This window comes from Nicotiana tabacum, chromosome 17 (assembly GCF_000715075.1).
Source record: "Nicotiana tabacum cultivar K326 chromosome 17, ASM71507v2, whole genome shotgun sequence".
Taxonomy (NCBI): Eukaryota; Viridiplantae; Streptophyta; class Magnoliopsida; order Solanales; family Solanaceae; genus Nicotiana; species Nicotiana tabacum.
This window is the reverse complement of record NC_134096.1, coordinates 142,045,699-142,070,049: the sequence shown is the minus strand read 5'-3', so window position 1 is coordinate 142,070,049 and position 24,351 is coordinate 142,045,699. Positions and strand designations below refer to the sequence as shown.

Sequence of the window (24,351 nt, the reverse complement as noted above, 5' to 3'; positions counted from 1 at the left end):
GATCGCAAGGATTCAAGGTAGAGCTGCTTGGTCGTCGCAGTTCCTTGGAGTCTTTCCATTTTATTGTACTGTTAATTATTATTCAAACAGTATTGAGTATTCGATCCTTGAGATCATTTCATGTTTTCAGTTAGAGTTTGTGACTCGGTATTACCAGTCTTGGGAGGTTATTTGTTGAATATTTCTGTTGTTGGTTTCGACACGTGTATTAAATTATATGTTTACAAAAAGAGGGGAGGCTTGAAATGTAATTGTAATTGGCTTACCTAGTCTTAGAGACTAAGTACCATCACGACGCCTGTGGTGGGATTTTGGGTCGTGACAGAGATATCTCACGCCCTCGTTCCGGAAGAGGAGGGCCACTACGCCTTCAGTATCCACCCCTACCTTGACTACGGCTGCTCCTCCCATCGTTCCAATTCCACCCGCCGCCACTTCAGCCTCCGCTTCTGCTCCGACCGTCGAGACTTATGCCCCTCCTCTATATTCACTCATTGATGAGGACGATGAGTATTTTCCCAGTGACAGAGATCTTCAACCTCAAAAGAGGAGGTCTGTGGATGTGGGTGACGGAGTCACTCTGGCCGTTGATGCGACGGAAGGGGACTTTTCGTTGCATGAGACAGTGACGATACTTTTGAGCGATGATGTTGAACCGAGTCTCGAGGCTCTGAGACCAGTGGAAGCCGATGTAGGTGTGTCTCTTCATTCCGAGGGGAAGGAGACCGAAGGGGCGGCTGCTGTTTCCTTGACCTTTCGCGGCGAGAGAAGGCTAAAACCTGTCGGACAGCCGCGGATACTTATTTGCCTACCGACGATAGGGGCAAATGTATTGCTGAGGAGGTGACGAGTCAGGTTCCGATATCGATGCAAACGACCTGAGAATGATTGAAGAGGGGCTTACCCAGCTCGAGGTGAGGTTAGATGGGGGTTTGAGGACTATCACGATCCATATGGATCATGACTTATTAGTGGACACTGAAGAGGAAGTCTCTGCCCTCGGTCCTCTCTGTTTCGAAGTTGAGGGTAAGACCTTTAAGGAGATAAATGACGGTGTCTTGTCGAGGAGCATTGCTAGCCTCGCCCTTAGGGTGAGTGTTTGTTATACAAAAATTTTCCTATTTTTTAGAGCATTCAAAGTTCTAACCTTTCTCTCTTCTTTTTGGGCTTGCAGACGGCGATTTTAGAAATTCAGAACGCCCGGAGGGAGAAAAGGCGTAAAGAGATTTTTGTGAAACTAAAAAATAAATACCTCGAGTACCGCGACAAGTATCATGATATCTGCACTTGGTTTCACGAGGGCGGCGATATGCAGGCCCTGAGGGAATATCTGAAGAACAGGGACGAGGAGTTGGTGCAGACCATATAGAAGTGTAATGTCCTCGATGGGACGTTGAGAAGTAAGGAAGAAGAGCTTGAGGTTAGCAGGGGCGTATAGGCCCAGTGCAATGATCTTCAAGCTCAAGTGGTTGAATTGTGAGGGCAACTTGAAGAGTGCCAGTTTCAGTTGGAGGCCCTTAGCGGCGAGATTGTCGAGAAATAGGAGGAACTTGAGAAGTGGAGTCCTCTCGTTTGGATGCTCGGAGGAAGGCGGAGATGTTCGAGTTGGCGAATAAGACTCTTCGAGCCGAGCGGGAAAATTATCAATCGATGGCCAGAGCTAAGGAAGACCGGCTTGGGGAGAGTATCGGGGAGCTAGATAAAGACAACTTCATCCTTCATGATCCAGTGACCGCTCTAGAGGGCGAGAAGGCTCAACTACTTGCATGGCCATCCATTTCCAACACTTCTGATTTCCCTAGTGTACCTCAGGAGTTATACGAAGAATGGATCCATGCCGAGGTCTGATTCGATGTGTTTCAGAATTTGCATGTAGCGGGCTTTGTTCTTGGAGCTGCCCTTGAGGATGTCCGGGTTAAGGATCGTGATGCTCGAGTCGCTTGTGGACAATGGATATGATCCCGCTACGCCTCAACCTGACGAGGAGGATGGGAAAGAGGGTGTATACCGATAGGTGTTGTTCGAGCTGGTTCGAACTTAACCTTTTATTAAATCATGGCTGAGGGTTGATAGGTGTTGTTCGCGCTTGGTCGAACTTAACCTTTTTATTAAAATGCGGCCGAGAGGTGTTGTTCGAACTTGACCGAGCTTAACCTTTTATAAAATTACGGTCGGGGGCCTATAGGTGTTGTTTGAGCTTGGTCGAACTTAACATTTTATTAAAATGCGGTCGAGGGCTGAAAGATGTTGTTCGAGCTTGGTCGAACTTAACCTTTTATAAAACTGTGGCTGAGGGCCGATAGGTATTGTTCGAGCTTGGTCGAACTTAACCTTTTATTAAAATGTGGCCGAGAGCCGAATGGTGTTGTTCGAGCTAGGTCGAACTTAACCTCTCATTAAAATGAGGCCGAGGACTGAAAGGTGTTGTTCGAGCTGGGTCAAAATTAACCTTTGTTTAGGTGCAGTTGAGTGCCGATAGGTGTTGTTCGAGCTGGATCGAACTTAACCTTAACACAAAAGGTGTTATGATAAACGTAAGTTTCTTATTACTTTGACGTTGTTGTTATGGTTACATGATTGGAGAAAGTTATAGATTTTAGGCGTTGGCTGGTGTTTTAGTCTTAGACTATCTAGTCCTTTCATTGTTCAACTTGGAGAGTATTGAGGAGTCGGGCAATGAAAGAGAAAAATAGTCCCTCCCTCGCATACTTCAACTCGAAGTGTCCCTTTTGTCGCCTCGTTAAAAACCTCCTTGAGAAAACCCTAATGGGACAAAACTCAAGTAAGGGGGGAAAAAAGTACGACTTGGGGACGCCTCTTCCTTTTAGAAGTTGAAGTATTTGAGGTGGCTGATGTTCCGATTGTTCGGTAATTATCTTCCTTCCATCGTCTCTAATTGGAATGAACCTTTATTTGCTTTGGCTATAATTTTGTACAGGCCATCCCAGTTTGTTCCTAGTTTGCCTTCCGTGTGTCACACATCTTTTTGCCCCAAAAGATATATGTGTTATGGATTGTTGTGGGTTAAAGAGTTTTTTCAATTAATATGACAAATTTGAATAGGGATTATTTTATTTATAGAGTCGCCACTTGGAATTGATTTTTTGGGTGTTCCAAGTCACCTTTTATTTGAATCTCTAGTCAAAGGAAGGTTTGACTCTACTATTATTGGTCTGCAAAAAGAAAGTCCGGGTAAGAAATGTTGTTGACCGGGGAGAAGGTGTAAGGCATTCCCCGAGTCCCGTAGTTCTAGCACGGTCGCTTTATTGACTACAACTTGGCTTGAATTAATTTTAGATAAACTGTGATTTATTGGTTTCCATGTTTTATCTGTCCGCTTTTATATTGAAATATGGAATTATCTTTGAAACGAATCACGTGTGTGAATCCGTTTTGTTTATTGTGCCAAAATCATGTCACGTGTACATGCACACAATTAATAGCATTTTTATTATATTTAAGGTTGTTTCGCCCAAAGTTGCGCGAACGCATATCTTGATTTTAGTTTTGGGAATCGTAATTATGTCACACGAACGTATACATAATCATGATGATTCAATTAATTATGAGTACGCCTAAAGCATTCTAGCGCATTCATGATTTATTTCTTTCCTAAGTTTGAGATTATTGTGAAGGCCATGAATTATGGAATTACTTGTGGAAGAAGTGTATGATTTTAGATATTTGAATAAATAAACTATCATATACCAATACCCTACAACCCAACAATTGAAGCCTAAACTCATTAGGGTCCAAATCTTCCCAACTTTAAAGCAAGTTTGAATACCATATTTCCAAAAACATGATTAAGCATATAGCATTTAAGGACTAACTTACATTATTATTTATAAAGTTTAAAGGAAAATAAATAAAATCACATGAAATTAGATAAAAAGAACAGAGGGAAAAATAAACCTTTAATGCAAAATTTTCAATTACATGAGTCTCCAAGAACAGGTACAATAACTCAGACGAACGTCGAACAAGCATAAGCGACGAATAATATCAAACCTAGTGAACAGAGCTCTAACGGAATCCTCGACCTCGACTGGTGACTCCACCTTTTGGTGTGTAAAAAAGGATGTTATGAAGTATATGACTTGCTAGATTGTTTGAAAGAAAGACGAAGAAAGAATGACACGAGTAGAACTTCCCTTAGCGTAGAAGAAGAAAAAATAATTTCTCTCAATTCCCTCCTCCCTTCTTTTTTTCTCCTTCTCCTTTTTTTTCACATTTCTCTTTCTATTTATAGAGGAAAAAATTCGGAATTTTTTCAGATTTATTTTTTTATTATTTTATTTTATTATTTTTTAATTATAAAGAATTCCCACTTCCCATTTTTCTTCTTTTTAAAAATAAAATAATTCCCCACTTTCCTTTACTTTTATTTTTTAATTTTCCACTTTTTACTTTTATTTTTTTTTATCTTCCACTTATTTTACTTTTCTTTTTTTTAATTTCCACTTATCTTACTTTTCTTTTTTTTTTAATTTCTACTTTCTTTTACTTTTTTTAAAAAGAAATTTCAGCTACTTTTACTTTTATTTTTTAATTTCAACTTCTTTTACTTTTCATTTTTTAAATTTTCACATTCTTTTACTTTTTTTTTTTTTTTAATTTTCCACTTTCTTTTACTTTTAAAAAAAATAATTTCCACCTATTTTACTTTTATTTTTTTATTCCATACTTTGAATTTTCCTATTATTTTATTTCCATCTGAAAATTAAAAAAAATATTTAAATTTTTCGATTTTATTTTAAATTTATTTTATTTTAAAAATAATGATAAAAAATAAAAATAATACTAATAGTAATAATTTGACCTTTTAAATTATTTTTAATTCTTACCCTATATAAAAAAAAGTAACAAAGCTAAAAATATATATATTAAATTTCTAAAAGTAATTACATAGTAGAATGTGGTAAAAATTCAAATATAGTCAAAAATTAGGTGTTCACACCGTGGATCTCTGCTTGCTTGCGTTTTGGCTTGGAGTACGTAGTACCCGACTTTGTGCGACCGGTCTTTTGCTTTCTTGTTGTAATAACGTTCTGTTTGCTGCTTTTGGGCGACCATCCTTATGTATGCCATATCTATTCGTTCGTCAATCTCATCGAGTTCCTACCTTCTACTCTCATCATTACTAGCACCGCTTTCGTGGGAGTACCTTAGACTGGTTCTCCGACTTTGACTGGTATGACTTCTTCGGTCCCTTAGACCAGAGAGTAGTGTGTCTCTCCTGTGTTCATCTTCGGGGTAGTTCTATACGCCCATAACACTTCTGGAATTATCTCCGGCCATAGTCCATTGGCGTCTTCGAGCTTTTTCTTCATGATGTTTAATATGGACTTGTTGGAGGATTCTGCCTGCCCGTTACCCGCCGGGTGATACGGGATTGAAAGTATCCTCTTAATAGTGAACCGGGGTCTGTTGTCACAACTTATCTCTTTGGGTAGGCCAAATAGGCAGATGATATTTCTCCATATAAAGGTGATTACTTCTTGTTCGCGTATTTGGGTGAACGCTCCTGCTTCTAACCATTTAGAGAAATAGTCAGTAAAAACTAAAAGGAATCGTATATTACCTCACCCCGCTCGGAGGGGCCCCACGATGTCCATCCCTCACTTGACGAACGGCCACAGAGAGGTGACTGAGTGGAGATGTTCGCCTACTTGGTCAATTAGTGGGGCGTATCTTTGACATTGTTCGCACTTCTTCACGAATTCTGAGGCGTCCTTTTTCATGGTGGGCCAATAGTATCATGTCCGTATGAGATACCTAACGAGTGCTCGATTGCCAGAGTGAGCGCAACAATGGCCCTAATAGACTTCTTCGAGGATGCGTTGGGTTTGGTTCGGGCCCAAACATTTTGCCAAAGGGCCGCCGTATGTTCTCTTGTATAGGTCGCTATGGAGGAGATTGTAACTGGCTGCTTGAATTCTTAGTTTTTTAGCTTCCTTTTTATCGTTTGAGAGTGTGATGTCTTGCAAGTGGGCGATAATATGATTGCACCAATCCCAAGTTAAGCTTACAGATCTTACCTCGATTTGATCTAACGATGAGTTGCGGAGGTGGAATATTCTTTTATCCCCAGTCGTGATGCTTTTGGTAGCTGCGGTTAATTTAGCGAAGCCGTACGCTTCAACATTGTGCGCACGCGGGATCTGATCGAGTTGGCATTCGTCGGACTTAGGCAAAAGCTTATAGGTCTCGATCTGATATTTTTGCAACCTCTATTCTTTGATTTGGAAAGTCCCTCTGACTTGGTTGACTACGAGCTGGGAATCACAACGGGGTTTCAACTGTTTCGCCCCATACTCAAGTGCTAGCCTCAATCTTGTAATTACGGCCTCATACTCGGCCTCGTTGTTAGTCATGTCTGGGCATCTTATGGACTGGCGAATTACTTCACTGGTAGGGACCTCGAGTAGGAGTCCCAATCAGGATCCGGAAGCGTTGGATGCGCTATCGGTGCATAGGACCCAGAGGTCTTGTGTTTGGAGAAAAGCTTAGACGGATTCCTTCTCGACCTCAGGCATTATTTTTGCGTCGAAGTCTGCGACGAAGTCAGCGAGCACTTGCGACTTTATCGCCATCCGCGACTGATATGTGATATCGTGCTCGCTTAGCTCGATGGCCCATTTGGCCAGCCTCCCCGATAGTTCGGCCTTATGTAAAATGCCTCTTAGAGTAAAGGTGGTAACAACCGAGATAGGGTGGCACTGGAAATAGGGTCTAAACTTTCGTAAAGCTATGACGAGTGCGAGGGCCAGTTTCTCGAGGTGCGGGTACCTCGTCTCGGCGTTGACAAGTGTTTTGCTAATGTAATAAATGGGAGATTGCATACCTTTACTTTCTCAGATCAGGAATGCATTTACTGCTACTTCAGAGATGGCCAGGTTATCACAACCCGTATTCACGTCCCGACACCCGGCACACTACCCGACCCGAGTGAACCAACCCATATGTCAAGACCAAATATAGTTGCGAAAGCCAATTGAAAATCTTGTACATTTTCAATCAAGTCACAACATATATTTTTCATTTCCAAAGTCATACATGAAACCTTTCATTAAAATGATATAATCATATTAAATGATTATTCCTTTATGCATGACGTCCGCAATCCTATTTTTACAATCCCACAACTATCTATGGAGCCTCTATACCAAAGAATAGAACCAATACTTGGAGTAATTCCAACAAAATAAAATAAGAAAGAACATGATAGCTCCCACGAAATAAAAGTGGTGCTTCATAATACCTCAGAAAGAGATTCATTCTAGCCTGAGGTACTCAATAAGTGTCATAAACTCTCTCTACCTTAAGTTATTGGGACAAACTTTATAAAAATAATGCATCAATATTTGATATAAAACGATAAGAAATTTTATCAATTCATGATCCCTGTCATTTTAAATAAAAGACAAGTAAAACATAACCCATAATATATACTTTTAAAACATTTATAGCAACCCAAGATTTTGGATAAAATCATACAAAATAATTTCATTTGCTTTAAGTCATCGAAATCACTTTCGGCTCCTTAGGCCTAAACATAAGAAAATCACTCTTACCTTTCACTGGGAGTACTATACCACCACCGACATAAGAAGGTCAACTAGGTTATGTACCTAGCGACAAGTATCATATACCTTACTTGCTCAGGTCGTCTCAATGTGGTGCCGTATGAATCGACTCAGTCATGCTAATAATAGAACAAAATAGTACTCTCTCGAGGGAGAGCACTCTGTCGTAGTCTATACCACAAAGTGTCCATCTACGCCTACACCAACACGTGTAGTTTCATGACAACTAACACAATATATCTGAAGTCAATCTCTGTGAACACAAATAACTCCCAAAATATTTGATACTTCAAAAATAGATTCATAGCATAGTAGCTTCAAAGGATCTATTTTTATCAAATCATAGCGTTTATAGAAAATCTAAATTATTTGAATAGAATTAAATAAACAACCTTTTACATGCTAAAGTCTTTAGCAATTTAACATCAATCTTTAAAAGATACTACAAGTGTTATTCTGCTCATCAATTTTCAAAAAAAATACTTTTCATGAAAACTTATCTTTAGCACTCAAATATGTATACTCTTTTCAATACGTAAGTTTTGATAAAAACTTATAACATTTACCTTGAGTGTCATTTTGCCGACAAGATTTAAAATAAAATTTTATAAAACAGTATGACACTATATATGCAACATAATATTTTAGTACATGGAGATATTTATTTGTCCCCACAAGCACGAAAGCACATTTGCAAACAACTTAAGTATTAACTCAAAATAGCTTTTAGAGAAAGTCTCTCAAGTAGAGTAAGTTTTAATCAACTTACCTCGCTTTCGCTTTATTAACATTCACAAGCTTTCAATCATCTTTCATCATTCCAATGTTGATTAAAATGGTCAAACATCACCAACAAGTCGATATCTACAATTAGATATCCTAATTACATCAAAATATGACCTAAAATATTGATCAATATACATATATGGCTCATAAGTTGGCCACAAGTCTCCAACAACTCAAATCGCCAAATAGATTCAGATGCTAGACCATTCAACTTCATTCTTATAATTTAATACCCATTCAAAGTCATTAACGGTACTACATCAATTATCCAATGCCACCAAGTTACTATTCATCACCTTCCATAATCAACACTTGCAAAATGTACAATTCGGGTGATTACTTAGTTGATTACTTTCATTTTTTACAAATAATTCCATAGGTTCATTGTAGTCATCAATTTATTACCATTCATCTTCTCTCTTATTTTTTCAAAAGTATTATTCATGCCATGAACTAGAGTTTCATAATCCAATCTTTCAACCATTAAAACTTTTAACAAATACTTCTAACTACTCATAATAAATGAGTTTGAAGCATTATAATTACCTCTAGTAGATCAATCTTCAAATATCACAACTTCAGTGATTTTTGTGTTCTTGAGGATTTGATGATGAAATCTAGTATTTTGATGTAAGAATGGTATTAGAACTCAAGTATATTGAGTAAGAATCAACCTAAAATATCATTAGCAACTTACCTTAGTTGATTGGACTTGATTTGAGGTCAAAATCACCTCTTCACCGCAAGAACCCTAACCCTTAATACACAAAATATTCTCTTATCTTGATTTTGTATTTATAGGACTAGATTTCTGGGTTTCGGACGTTGCCCCGGATGCTTCGCATCCCCAGTTCACTCCTTTTTGAAGCTCGGACGCGGACCCGGATGCTATAGCAGTGCCTCACTGCCAGCCTTTCTTTTGGACGCGGCCCCGGATGCTTCGCATCCCAAGTTCACTCCTTTGCCAGCCTTTGGTAATTTGGTCATAACTTCTTATAGGAATATCCAAATGACAAACGGTTTGAAGCGTTAGAAAACTAGACTCAAAGATATTTCATTTGATAGGTTGTACATCACATAAATCCTTATATTTATATATATATGCTCGTCCAAAGTTAGGTTTTGTGCGTACTCATTTGGAACTTTAGTCTATCATATAATTTCCAACTTGATTTGTCTCAAGGGCTCTCCTTATGCCCTATATCAATTCAAATACACCTCGTACACTTATTATCATATCCAATTAATATCCATCATATTAATAGTCGTCGTCTGCATACAAAATAATGTAATTAGCACACATCAACTTTCTTAATAGTACTTAAGTATTTCAAAAATTTTCAGGGTGCTACACAGGTAGATGATTAGATGTTCCCCGGGTTCGGGCTTTGAGAGCAAAGGTGGTGATGACAGATACGCCTTTAGTTCTCGCAGAGCTTGTATGCACTCGGGTGTCCACTCGAGGCCGTTATCCTTTTTGAGTACGCCAAAACATTTATGACATCTATGAGATGATCGCGAGATGAATCTTGATAAGGCGCCAATTCGACCAGTCAACCTTTGGACTTGATTCTTGGTAGTCAAGAGCTCTAGTATTCCTTCAATAGCTTTGATTTGGTTTTGGTTGACCTCGATGACACTAAGAAGTCCAAGAACTTTCCCGAGGCCACGCCAAATACGCATTTCTCCGAGTTTAGTTTCATTCCTTACCTTTTTAGTTTGTTGAAAGCATCATTCAAATGGTCGATATGATCTTCTGCCTTTACGGATTTGACCAGCATCTCGTCGATATATACCTATATTGTCTTGGCGAGCTGATCTTTGAACATTTTCGTGACCAGTCTTTGATATATAGCCCCTGTGTTCTTCAACCCAAATGGCATGACCCCATAACAATATGTTCCTCGGTGGGTGATGAACATGGTTTTCTCTTGGTCCTCTTCTTCCATAAGTATCTGGTTATAGCCCGAGTACCCGTCCAAAAAACTCAACAACTTATGCTCGGCCATTGCGTCTATGAGTTGGTCAATATGTGGTAACGGGAACGAATACTCCAGGCATGTTTTGTTCAAGTTCGTGAAGTCTACACACATCCGCCATTTCCCATTTTTCTTTTTTACTATCACCATGTTGGCGATCTACTTGGGGTATTTCGACTCCCTCATGGAGCCATTTTTTAATAGTTTCTCCATCTCCTAGTGGACGACTTCATGATGGAGGGATTGAATTTTCGTCTGACCTGCCTTACCGGGGGTAGAACGGATTGACGTTTAATTTGTGTGTGGCGATCTTCTTGGGGATGCTCGGCATATCTGCATGGCTGAAGGCAAACAAATCTGCGTTAATTATTAAGAATTGACTAAATTTACCTGGTTCTAGGAGCTTGCAGCCGATGTAGGCCTTTTTGCTGCAGTCACTGGGATCTAATTGAACAGGGTCGAGGTCCTCTATAGTCGAGTCTATGGCTTCAACCATTTCGGTATCCATGACGGTGTCCCTGGTCTCTTCTTGTGTCGACCTCGATCCTGTTGATTGCTATGCCTCATTTTCCTAATCTTTTTTCTGTTAGGTTGTCGTGTTGTCTAAGGCGATGCAGTAACATTCCCGGGATGTGCGTTGTTCTCCCCGTATGCTGAATATCCCCCAAGGTGTTGGGAATTTGATTACTTGGTATAAGCTGGAGGGGACGACTCTATGGGATGTATCCATGGTCGTCCTACTATGGCATTGTATGCCGTGGCCTGGTCCATGATGTGGAAGTTCGTCTCCAACATTATGCCGCCGGCCAAGAAGGGGAGGGTAATTTCTCCTGATGTTTGTTCAACTGCATTATAAAAACCGGTTAGTGTGATGCAGCGTGGCACTATCTTGTCTTCGAGTCTCATCTGGGTGAGGACTCGGGGATGGATAATGCACGCTCCACTTCCATCGTCTACTATGATACGTTTGACATCAATATCTAAAATGCGCATAAGTAATGACGAGAGCATCATTGTGAAGGAAAGTCAAACCATCGGCATCTGACTCGTCGAAGATGATACTTTCTTTGAGTCCGTCATAACGCGTTCGTGAGTGATAGATCATTTGAGCTTGTGGGTGGTAGTGAATTTAACGTCGTTGATGGAGGCGTCATCGCTACCGCCGATGATTATGTTGATAGTGCTAGCTGGTGACGGTGGCTTTGACGGGCCTTGGTGTTCACGTCTTCTGGCGAAGTTATTTCTCCCCTTATCACTTAGCAACTCTTTGAGGTGTCCCTGCCATAACATGTTTACAACCTCTTGCCTGAAGGCGATGCAATCTTCTATTTTGTGTCCGCGCTCCTGGTGGAACTCGTAGAGGGCGTCATATTTTTTGGTGCTCGGATCGGACCTCATCTTTGGTGGCCACTTCACCTTCATTCCGAGTTTCTCTAGGGCATAAACTATTTTTGTAGGTGACACACAAAATTTGTGAGCAGATAATATGGGGGGCATACCTCTCTCGTTCCGGTGAGTCCCCGTTCTCGACCTGGATGGGCCTTCCTCATATTGGGGGGGAGGTGGGCGGGGGGGGAGGGGGGAGGGGGTGAACGTATGGCTGGTGTCGTTCCCTGTTGGGTCGTGAGACTGGGTGATCCCTCCTGCTGTTGTCTCTTCGTTCTTTCCTGGACTCGGCTTGTACCGAGATAAGACGATGAGTTGGTCCATTGAGGTCGTCCTCATCTGCTCGGACTTTGCAACAATAAGCATTGTGTATCTCGTCCCACGTAGTTAGAGGATATTTCATCAAGCAACTAAGCAGTTTTCTAGTCGCTCTAGAACCATCTCTACTCAACCCGTTTTGAAAAGCCGCGACCGCCATCACCTCAGACACGTTCGGTAAGGTCATTCTTACCCTATTGAATCGGGCGAGGAAGTCCCTCTCCCAAGGACTGCTTGATGGCGAATATGTCATTTACTCTTGTTTCAGCTTTCCTAGCTCCAGCATGCGCCGTTACGTACTTATCGGCCATTTCCTTGGAGGTTTCTATGGAGCGGGCTAGTAGCTGTGAGTACCATATTAATGCCCCTCCCGTAAGAGTTTTGCAGAATTTCTTCAGCAGAATATAGGACATTTTTCCTTGGTGAGGTCGTTGCCTTTCACGGCGGTGACATAATGGGTCACATGATCTTCGGGATCAGTCGTTCCATTGTATATCCTAAGATACGGTGGCATTTTAAAGGTCTTTGGTATGGCATGTGGGGCTGCTTCCTATGGCTGCTCTACGAACCTGTCGGCGTCCCTCTTTGGCAATAGCTTAGGGGCGCCCGATATCTTGTCGACTCGTTCTTGGTGTTCTTTTATTTGGTCTCTAAGTGCTTTATTTTCACTCTCCATTTCTTCCACCCTTTTTAGAACAGCGGCAAGGATGCTGTCACCTGCATTGTTGGTAACATTGTGAGTTATACCTGGCATTGGAGGGTATGGTTGGTCGCCATGTTCGTCTGCTCGTTGCATTGTGTAGGTTCTTACGGTCTCTGTAGTCGGGCATTGAGTGGGCTTGGTGAGCACGCTTGCTAGCGTATCGGTCAACCATGCTTCGAGGAGTTTTTTCTCGACCGGTGGTATCCCTTCTTCTATGGACATGGAGACCCATTTTCCATTTGGTTTTGTTATGCTACAATGGGGGGAGGCAACCTCTCGCGCTTAGGGAAGGCAGTGGGCCTCACATCATCGCCCACTGCTTCACAGCTCTTGTTGATAGCGTTCATGAGGTTGCTAGGGAAACTGCCTCTCACTTTAGTCTTCTCTCCTTGGTTACCTGCCATGTAGGTTTCCGTATGTGCAAAGAAAGAGAAAAATCTTGGGGTTTGTTAGGTTAGTGAATCACATTAGCTGTAGATCTAAAGGAAACTAAAAATTTAGCTAAGAAGGCCCCACAGACGGTGCCAAACTGTTTGACCAAAAATATAGATCTTGGTTCAACCAATTAGATTTAAATAAAGAAGAGTCAATTTTAGCTATTAATAATATCCTGAAGACGTAGTTATCATTTTTATGACAAATAACTTGTATATTTGTGTGGATAGCAATGAATGTAAGCAATAATAAGAGTGTTCAATGATCCAAAAAGATGGAATATGGCATTAAATAGCAATAATAGCGACAAATAGCATTTAAGTAAATAAAAATATGTGAGTCACTCGAAAAGGGGTGAGATGTGTGGATATTCTCTATCACAATGATGAATGATTGATAAGCTTTTGAGCACTTAGGTTGTTCTTGGATCTAGTGAAAATGCTAGACAAGAATCTTAATAAAAAGATTATTTTTGTATGCTTGTATTAGGATCAGATTCTCTCTATAAAGTCAATGTGTTTTTTACAAATGAATATCCCATGTTCTCTATCATTGTGTCTCTTTTTATTTATAGGGAACATGTCCTAGAAACCCTAATAGTACAGGTGCAGATAATATCCACTAGAATATTCTCTTTTGTCTCCTATCTTAAAATTAGTTGTTATAACCCTGTCTAAGATGCTCGACCTCGACCTTGAACTATGATGACTTCACGAACTTGATCTTTGTTGACTCTTCGACCACACCCTTCATCGCTTTGAGGCTACTTCGACGTGGGGTAGATCTTTGTGGAGACCTTACTGATAGCACGTGGCAGCCGACAAATTGCTATCATGGTGCTGACGTGGCTTGCCTATATCAAAGATATTTTTTGGCTCATAGAGTTAGTCTCTCCACTTATCGAGGTCGTCTTTGGCGAGGTCGATGAGTGGATAATGTCGTTTGTGGAGACCTTACTGATAGCACATGGCAGCCGACGAAGGCCATCATGGTGTTGACGTGGCTTGCCTATATCAAAGATATTGTTTTGGCCCATACAATAGTAAAACTACATTTCTATATAATTGAATGAAAAAATAAAAAAGAGACTCACTAATAATTTGATGAAAGGCGTTGAGTAATAGCTAATTAACAAAACGGTATATATATTTTCGTGACTACTATTTAATTCCTTAAACAAGGCCAGACGCTGAATTGTACTGGTAGAGTAATAGTATTGCTGGTATCCTATATATCATTGCATGTTTCTTCTATGCTCAGAGGTAATCAGGGAAACAAGGTTTAGGACATTTAAGATTCATGCATTTTCCTGGTTTCCCTTCTTCTTGGAAAACAAGGCACCAATTAAAGGGATTAAAGGCTTCCTCTTCAATTTCTTCTTGAGCTGTGAAGGACTAGTCTCACATTCTTTCTTAACATCTTCCTTGTTGACAGCAATGACCTTAGTGAGCAGAGGGGGACTAGCAAACTTGACAGATCTTTTTTTCTGGAACTCGATCTCCTCCTCCTTCTCATCATCATCATCTTGCTCTACAGTTTGTGTTTTGACTTCAACTTTTGATGATGGTTGCTCAATGAACTTTAGCTCTTCAATCTCTGGATCCATCATCACTAATGGTACTTTGTGTTGGGGTTCTCTTGTCTTCAACTGTTGTATCTCTCTTCTTGTCAGTTCCAGCTCTTCTTTAAGAGATTGAAGGCAATGGGCCATAAATGTTCCTTCTTCTTTAGCTTTCTGGAGACTTTGCTTTGTCTCTTCAAGCTCTTCTCTGACTTCTCCTCCAAATTTGGGTTGGTTTTTTCCACCACTTGCTTTTGTCTGCACCTGACGTTGATCATTGAGATACTGATAAATTTGTAGGGAGTAGTAGCAGAACTTTGCTAGTCATGTAGCCAACGTTTTATAGTATATCCTTATTCCCTTAGCATGTGTGATGATATTCCATGCAAATACATTAAAAATATAGCGCCCCTACCATGCATGTTATGGTTTAATTTCAGCCTGTTAAAGTTCTAAGTAGAATTCCAGGTAATCAAATGGCTGCACTATCACTTTGTAGTTTAATTTGTGATCATAATATAAGTAACAGGTTAACTACTATTTTTACTAGGCTAATTACCAATACACTACTCCCTTCGTTTGAAAAAGATTGTCTTAATTTGATTTGGCACAAATTTTAATAAAGAAGAGAAAACTTTTGAGATATGTGGTCATAAATAAGCCATAGCATTTGTGTGAATGTAAAACTTTTGAAACTTGTGGTTTGAAAGATGTCATAACATTTATGTGACTATAAATACTTCTTATTAATGAAATATTGAAATGTGCTAATCTTTTTTAGAGTATCATAAAATTTCTTATAAGTGACTGAAAATATATGTCACAACTCACAATACATAATACTTAAACTCAGCCTTAAAATACTTGGGAATATAATGGGGATGCATCATATAGAAATTAAGTCCATAATATGATGGACTGTTAGTCGATTTATGAGGCTTATTCAAGGTTAAAGCGTTTCATCGATCTGAACTTCAGAAAGAGGTTAACATAGAAGGAAAAAAGAACCTCTTTAAGTTGCTTAGCATGAATCTCTCCAGCCAACACCTTTTCCCCAAACAACATAACTGCTTCCTTCACTGACCGAAAAGGCTGCCGCATGTCGATCTCCACACGTCCCCGCACCACCACTCCTTCTTCCCTTTCCATTTTCCTTTCCAGAATGCAAAAATATATAACTAAGCTTCTTCTTTTCTATTTGTGCAGTGGTAATTAATTAAAAGGAAACTAGAAACTCCTCCGCAACTGCATTAATGAAGTTGCCGACGAAATTTTGTCTTGTCATTTTAATTGTCAAATATGGGGTTTATATATATATGAGACGATGAAGAAAGAGGTTGTTTGTTACAAATAATTCTAGGATTACCTAATAAAGAATGTCATGAAAATCATTTTAGGGAAGGAGCTAAGGGTGTTGGAGGTGGGGGAATTCATTTCTTCGCGTTCACTTCACTAGAAGATATATATTTGATCTGTTTGTTAATTATTTGATGGTGATATTTACTGCTTATTAGTTATAATGGTCTGTTTGGTGGTTGCACTATCACATTTCAAATGCCTACTGAATATTACAGCAATAACAATTTCCTAAAAACAAAGAGATAAGAATTAGAAAAAGGGAAAATCAATAAAATGTAGTTGTGAAAGAGATTTTTGCAAGTCTTGGTGCCGCCACCCTCACCAGAAGTGGACCTTTAAAGGGACCCAAACTTCGTTTTTTTCTTAAATGGACCTTAGCTTCCTCCTGATCCAAATCAATGTGTATTTTTCTGTCTTTACATACGGCAACTGTTTCCTGTATAACTACATAAATTTGTAACTAGATAGATGGCTTTGACAGAAGAAGGAATGGTGGTCGATTTTCATGTTTAATATCAAAATCATAGGAGTTTACGAAAGTTCAAGGACATAAAGAAAAAGCTCTTATATAATTATATATTGGTTGTACAGCGTCTACTTGTCAAGAAAGAAAGTATAAAAATTAGTCATCATAATCGTATAAGAAAAAAAGTATAGACATCACGCCAAGGGACAACTGTTTTTGCATTGAAAGTTAATTAAAAGAAAACAAAATGGAATGGGCAAAAAGGAGAAAAATAAATCTTCTACCTTTTTCTTGATTCTAATCTACATCTCTTACCATTTTATCTTTTTTTTTTCACAACTTTTGGAGGAAAATAAAGGGGATTTGCAGTAACTTCTCCTGTATGTTGCTCTAATATCAGGGCCATTCCTCGTAAGTGTGATATTTTAGGCAAATGTCACTTTTAACTAATTGCCGAAATTATTTACGTTCGGTAGCCATATAAGTATATAAAATTTGTATATTTTTTATATGATACAAAAATATATATAATACAGAAAATATATATATTTCGCCTATTATTTTTCGAGTAGCTATATAGTGTCGTTTTACAAAATTTAATATTACTAACAAAAGCATCATTTAACTCTACTTTAAAATTAAAGTTTTACTGCATGTAGTCTTTATGTTTAAGTCAAAGACTATAAATACATTGCACCAATGGGTTTGGCCGATTGTAAAGATTTTTCACACATTGTAGAAACCCCCTTCTCCCCTTCTCTAGATCTCTCAAAAAGACTTGTGTTCCATTTTTATTCATGAAATGTCTTAGAGAAATTCACGTGAAAACCAAACTTCACTAAGCATTTTTTTCCATTAATCTAAGTAAAAAAGAACCATGTGTAGGCCTTTTCTTATAGTATCTTCCAAGTCATTACTTATAAGACACTAATTAACTAACACTTCCATGAAAGAATCAAAATTAAATTGGTTACAAAATTCATATGTTTTTTAACCCAAATCTTATCAAAGTAGCCTATATTAAATCTAGTTTATCCTCCAATAATTATATTCAAATCAAATTAGTTGTTTATCTTGTCTACTATTTACTGAATCAGTTGATGTACACTATTATTGAGAATAATCAACACACTAGTATCCTCTACAACCAATGCACAATTATATATACCGTCTACTGCATAGTGCTCAAGTATATATGCCTTCTGGTGCAACATAAACTATATGCATAGCAGTGGTGGGGCAGAGTTTTCTTCAAGGGGTGTTAAAATATAAAAAAATTAGATATACCGAAAAGTTAAGGGGAGTCAACATATAGTAAATATACATAAAAAAAAATATCTAGCAATACAGTGCAATTTTCCGACGAATGGGTGTGAATTGACACCCCTTGATTGAATGTGGCTTCGCCACTGCCACTGTGCATGAGATACGCTTTTATAATAAAAGGAGTGAAATTGGATGTAATTAAGATAGACATTTGTACTTAAGAACAAAATTCTACTATCTGTTAGGAGAGAATTATAACGTTTCATCTTTGAGTTGCAGTATGTAATTCAGGGGTGTCAATGGATATTAAAAAACTGACTAAATCGACCGAATTGTACCACACTGAACCGATTTTTAGGTTCTTTTAAAAAAATTATAGGTTTTAATATAAATTTATAATTGTACCGATAATTAGGGTAAGTTTTTTATTTTACAAAAATAAACCGAAAAAATACCGAACCGTACCGAATAAATTTTACATGTGGAAAATATATTTATATAGTAAGTTTAAAAATAATAAAGCATTAAATTTTTTTTTGGATCTTGGAATTATGAAAACGGTTATAAGTCAACGAGTAATTTAACTCAAAATATTAATTCCTAAAACCTATTAGTATGCTACTTCCACTTAAACTAAGTTATTTCCCGCATCTTTATTAGTAAGACACAAAGTATTTTAGTGATTATGAGTAGCAAACTACAATGTATTGAATATGTTTCCTTTCATATAATCTAGATTTATCTTTTTGAGTATTTAATCTTCTATAAACTTTATTCTTGAGTCTCAGCTTAGTTAATATCTTTCCACTCGTGTGATTTATATTTTCTTTGTCTTTGCTTGATTTCTTTTACGTTGCTGTAGAATAGTCGATGGATCTATAATCTGGCCATCTTTTATGTTTTTTTAATTCATCACCCTTTAAAATTTAAAAATATCTAGAGAGTTTTGCTAACTCCTATAAAAGTATGTATGTTATTGCATTCTATTTTTACTAGTGACTTTTACATGACATTTTAAAAAAATACCGAAAATTAACCGAACTGCACCGATACCAAAGAGAAACTGATATGATTGGGATGATTTTGAAAAGTCTAATTTTGGTTATACATAATAGAATAGCCGAAAATTTGATATGGTACAAATTTTATAAAATAACCGGCCGAACCGAATTTGACAACAAAATTTCTAGTGCGTTAGTACTTTAGTCCTTATCTTCTCATAAATTACATAAATATTGACTAGAGCTAGTTTTTTAAGTCAACTAGCGTTGATTTGGAGGAGATTATGATAAGATAAAAGATGAGCTTCGTATTTAAATTAATATCTCGCTGGAGCTTTCTTTATTTTGTTAAATTTGTTGGTTTATTCAAACGAATCATTTATCTTCGAAAATTTCCTTCCATTTTGTCCTTAATTTTAATTATTTGTCATAACACTGGAATGACGGAGAGTTTTATTGGTCTAATTTCCTTGTGTGAAATTTTGGTAATTTATTTTCATAATTATTTAGTATGAATAGAAGTTTTACGAAAATTGACGTGTATCATAATTCTGATTTTTCATTCTTGTTGAAATGTGAAACAGGCCCATAAACCTATACATTTAATTTCACTTATTTGTTTGTTTCTCTGCATCCAAACGTTACACAAATAAATATATATTAAACAATGCATGGGAATTGACTTATCCTTTTTTTCCTATCAAAATAATGTTGTTCGTCTGTTAATATATCTACCGTCCTCATTAGTGGGCTTTAAACCATTTGCAACTTGTACGATTTGAATAAGCCTCATTAAATATGATATTTATATTTGTGGTCTTAGAGTGTAATTCACTGCAACTATAACTCTCCTTAGTGTGTTGATCTTCGAGGACATAATGCATTACTACTGTTACGTGGCGCCTTCCTGAAGTTCCTTGGAAGGGCGACGTAAGGCTAAGCAACTGATGCCAGTGCGGTTGCTATGCGCCAACTGAGGTCCTCGTCGTACGCTAGACTAGATTGTCAGTGCCGTACGGAAAAACCAATGTCGTGAGCAATTGAGCAGCGAAAAATGAGCAATTGATGATGAAAGCTGATGATTGTATTGATGATGGTGAAAGCTATTACAAGATGCAACGTGTCGGGGGGGAGAGATACCAGTACAAAGAATTGTTTGAATGCTTGAATATTTAAATGCTTTGGTCCCCCTTAATAATGCTTAAAAAAAATAAATCAAAATTACATGAGTTGACCTAAGAAAGCTGTAGAAGCACACTGAAAATGAATGAAGTAAAACTACTCTATAATTACAATGAAAAGGACTTAGTCTTCTATGGAAGCAAGTCCAATGGCAGCAACTTTGTCTTGAGCATCAGGGTCTGCGCGCGCATTGCTGTGGGCGTGCGCGGCACTATTTGGATCTGCCAGCGGCGGGGCGTTGGTGCTTGGCATTGGGTCTGCGCGTGGAGCACTGTCTGTGCATGCGGCGCTGTTGGCAACATGATGGTTTGTGCGCGCGGCATTGTCGGTGCGCGCGGCACTGATGGCATTCGCCAGTCGCTGGGCACTGGCACTGATTATGGGTGGGGAGACAGAGGCGCATGCTCGCTTGTCACTTGGCGCTGCCGAGACCACGGGGCCGACCGTGGCATTAGGCATTGGGAGGCTTGCCGGGACGCCATGGAGCGCGTCCAATGGGTCATGGGTCGATGATGGAAAGCAACCCATGACATTCTCCCCCACCTGAGTTGGCGACGTCCTCGGAGCCTTACCTGCCGGATGATGATGATTGGTCAGGCTCTTGTTGGCTGGGAGGTCTGTTCCCCTCGGTGTTGTGAGATGTCTTTCTGAATGATCTTCCATGCATTTCTGAAATGGCCTGAGGCGGCTGACATGAAAGACTGGATGGATTTTCCACCAGGCTGATGTGTTCAGCTGGTATGTGGATTTTCCGATGTGCCTTTCAATGGAAAAAGGCCCGATGTAACTTTGTAATAGGCGAGGATCTTGGGCCCTCTTTGCAAATAAGTTCCGCCTCGGGGTTCTTACCATCACTTTGTCCCCTGCTTGATGTTGGGCAAAGCGAAGGTTTTGTTCGGCATACCTCGTTGCCCTCTCCTGGGCTTTGACAAGATAGCTCCGCACTATCTTCAAAGTTTGCTCCCATTCTGTCTAGAAACTGGCAGCTCGATGAGATGATGGCATGTTTGGTGCATTCACATTTTGTGGGAGTAGCGGTTGCTGTCCGGTAACAATTTCAAAAGTGCTTTTGTTTGTATGGGCGCACTTTTGTGAATTGAAACACAGCTGAGCAGCATCCAGAAGCTTCACCCAATGTGTTTGTGACCCGGTTGCAAATTGGCGGAGATATTCCTCCAGCATGTCATTGATTCGGTCTGTTTGATCATATGTTTGCTGATGATTATGGTTTGAGTTGTAACTCAATTTGGATCCGAGGCAACTGAAGAGTTGGGTCCAAAACTTGCTAGTGAAGCGTGGGTCGCAGTCACTAATGATGTTGTTGGGCATACACCAATGTTTGACAACATGAGAGAAGAAGAGTCGAGCTGTATCTTCTGCCGATATGTTCTGTGGGGCTGCAATGAAGGTAACATACTTGGAAAATTGGTCCACTACCACCATGATGGTTGCATGATTTCCGACCTTGGGTAATCCTGTGATGAAATTCAGTGAAATGCTTTCCCAAAGTCTCTGTGGGATAGGTAGCGGCTCTAAGAGTCCCGCTTGTGATGAGTGATCCGACTTGTCCTTTTGGAATGCTTGACAAGTCTTCACACAATGAGGAGCGCCATGAGCTGTTGGACCCCGATGATGTGATGTTTGTTTGATGATGTTGAGGGCAGCCAGAACCGTGGGTTCAGGTCTATTGGTTCCCTCCTTAAACTGCATGGCCATGATGTTTCCAGCGGCCATCTTCTTGGATATGCACGGTATGGTGCGGGGTTTGGCCCCGTTGTCTCCCATCATTAGGAGCATGTTGGCATATGGTACCGGGATGGTGTTGGTCTGCCTGAGGAATTCCAATCCCACTATCAGTTCGAAGTCATCGATGATAGCTATGTGTAGGTCGAATATTCCCTTGTATGGGCCAAGCTTGATTGGCACTTCTTTGGCTATTCCACTCACTTGCTGAGATGGAGAGTTGATAGCCTTGACACGACCCTTGCATTTTTGCACTGCTAGACCGAGGCATTGCACCTGACTTGAGGCCAGGTAGTTGTGGCTAGCACCCGTGTCTATCAATGCTCGAATAGGTCTGCCGTTTACTTTCATGTCAATGAACATTAAGGTCCTCTTTTGTGATGTGGGAGGCCTCCTGTCCGCCTTTCCTTTCCCTTTCTTGTCGATTGGGAGTGCCTTCTTCTTGGGGGTGCCAACATTGGTTCCCGCCAAGGTATCATGGATGGAGCCAACAAATGCGTTGAAGGCCCCTACCTGTTCTTCGCCGACTGAGCCGTCCTGATCTGACTCATCATCGTCAACAGTTTGTTGAGCATTGATTTGTGTATTGGGGCATTGATTGTTCCAATGTTCCCCGCCGCAATGACGGCATTTTGATGGGGGCTTTCTCCCCTAATTGTTGTTGACTGATGCAGCACTGTTGCTGCTTGAGGAAGGAGTCTTAGATTTGGATGCACCTCGATCTCCTCCGTTTCTGTTGGGGCCACCGTTGCTAGGTTAGCTCTCGTTGTATCCCCCTCGGACAGGCGGCTGGGGCCTATCCTTCTGAGTTTCCAACTGATAATCCCCAAGGCACTCAGCAGCTTGAATGGCCTTGGGTAGGGTATCTACCCGTTGTCTTTGAAGTTCCATACGAGCATGAGGTTTCAAACCTTCTATGAATGCAAACAGTTTGTCTTTGTCCCCCATATCCCGTATGTTTAGCATGAGTGCGGAGAATTCACGCACGTAGTCCCGCACTGACCTGGTGTGGCAGAGTTCACGCAACTTTCTCCGTGCATTGTATTCCATATTTTCGGGGAAGAACTGCAGGCGTATGGCGGCCTTCAGTTCTGCCTATGTCTGGAGAGTATCTTCACCGACCCTGAAGGCTTCGTATTTGACTCGCCACCAGAGTTTTGCATCACCCTGAAGATACATGGCAGTAGTTGCTACCTTTTTGGATTCTTCCAACTGTTTAACGGCATCGAAGTATTGTTCGATGTCGAAGATAAAGTTTTCCACTTCTTTAGCATCCCAGGCTCCGTTGTATGGCTTGGGCTCCGGAATTTTCAGATTTTGTGGCATGGGGGCAATATTCATGGCACCCCTGATGTGGTTTTCGCCTCCTTTGAGCAGGCTTTGAAGGGCAGCATTGACAACATTGAGCTGGCCTGTCAAGTTGTCTATGGTTTGCTGCATGACGGTCAGTCTGTCTGCCTCTAGTTCCTGATGGGCTAAATCCTTGGCACGCTCCTATTGGAGGTCCTCGAATTTTCCATGAATTTTGGTTGCCTCGACGGCAGCCGTTTTCCGGTCTTCCTCAGAGTCGTGACTGATGTTTGCTATGTCAATTTCTGCCTGCCGCATTCTGCGGTCCAGGTCATCCAACCTTTGCACTAGGCTGGTTTTTAGATCAGGCAACATATCGTCAACCGTCTCTTCTAGGGTCGTGATGCGATCCCCGTTATTCACCATGGTCAGAAATGGTGATGATGATGGCAATGAGTTCCCTCGTCCGATGTCGAGCCTAGGCTCTGATACCAACTGTTACGCGGCGCCTTCCTGAAGTTCCTTGGAAGGGCGACGTAAGGCTAAGCAACCGATGTTAGTGCGGTTGCTATACGCCAACTGAGGTCCTCGCCGTATGCTAGACTAGATTGTCAGTGCCGTACGGGAAAACAAATGTCGTGAGCAATTGAGCAGCGAAAAATGAGCAATTGATGATGAAAGCTGATGATTGTATTGATGATGATGAAAGCTATTACAAGATGCAATACGGTATCGGGGAGAGAGCACCAGTACAGAGAATTGTTTGAATGCTTGAATGTTTGAATGCTTTGGTCCCCCTTAATAATGCTTAAAAAAATAAACCAAAGTTACATGAGTTGACCTAAGAAAGCTGTAGAAGCACACTGAAAATGAATGAAGTAAAACTACTCTATAATTACAATGAAAAGGACTTAGTCTTCTATGGAAGCAAGTCTGATGGCAGCAACTTTGTCTTGAGCATCAGGGTCTGCGAGCGCATTGTTGTGGGCGCGCGCGGTACTATTTGGATCTGCCAGCGGCGGGGCGCTGGTGCTTGGCATTGGGTTTGCGCGCGGAGCACTGTCTGTGCGTGTGGCGCTGTTGGCAACATGATGGTTTGTGCGCGCGGCATTGTCGGTGCGCGCGGCACTGATGGCATTCGCCAGTCGCTGGGCACTGACACTGATTATCGGTGGAGCGACAGAGGCGCATGCTCGCTTGTCACTTGGCACTGCCGAGACTACGGGACCGACCATGGCGCTAGGCGTTGGGAGGCTTGCCGGGACGCCACGGGGCGCGTCCAAGGGG

The 24,351-nt window shown here is 40.3% G+C and overlaps 1 protein-coding gene across 2 annotated transcripts; it reads right to left on the bottom strand.

The window, feature by feature from the left end:
- Positions 1-14,295: 14,295 nt before the first annotated feature.
- LOC107800482 (WEB family protein At3g51220-like) lies at positions 14,296-16,089 on the bottom strand. Of its 2 annotated transcripts, none has more exons than XM_016623659.2 (2): positions 15,766-16,089; positions 14,296-15,015 (listed from the first exon to the last, which is right to left on the bottom strand). In XM_016623659.2, the coding sequence occupies exons 1-2, from the start codon at positions 15,904-15,906 to the stop codon at positions 14,494-14,496; spliced, it is 663 nt and encodes a 220-aa protein (XP_016479145.1). In that variant the 5' UTR covers positions 15,907-16,089; the 3' UTR covers positions 14,296-14,493. The 2 variants fall into 2 exon arrangements, with proteins under 2 accessions (XP_016479145.1, XP_016479144.1); XM_016623658.2 differs by having other exon boundaries at positions 14,296-15,021; positions 15,766-16,078.
- Positions 16,090-24,351: the final 8,262 nt, after the last annotated feature.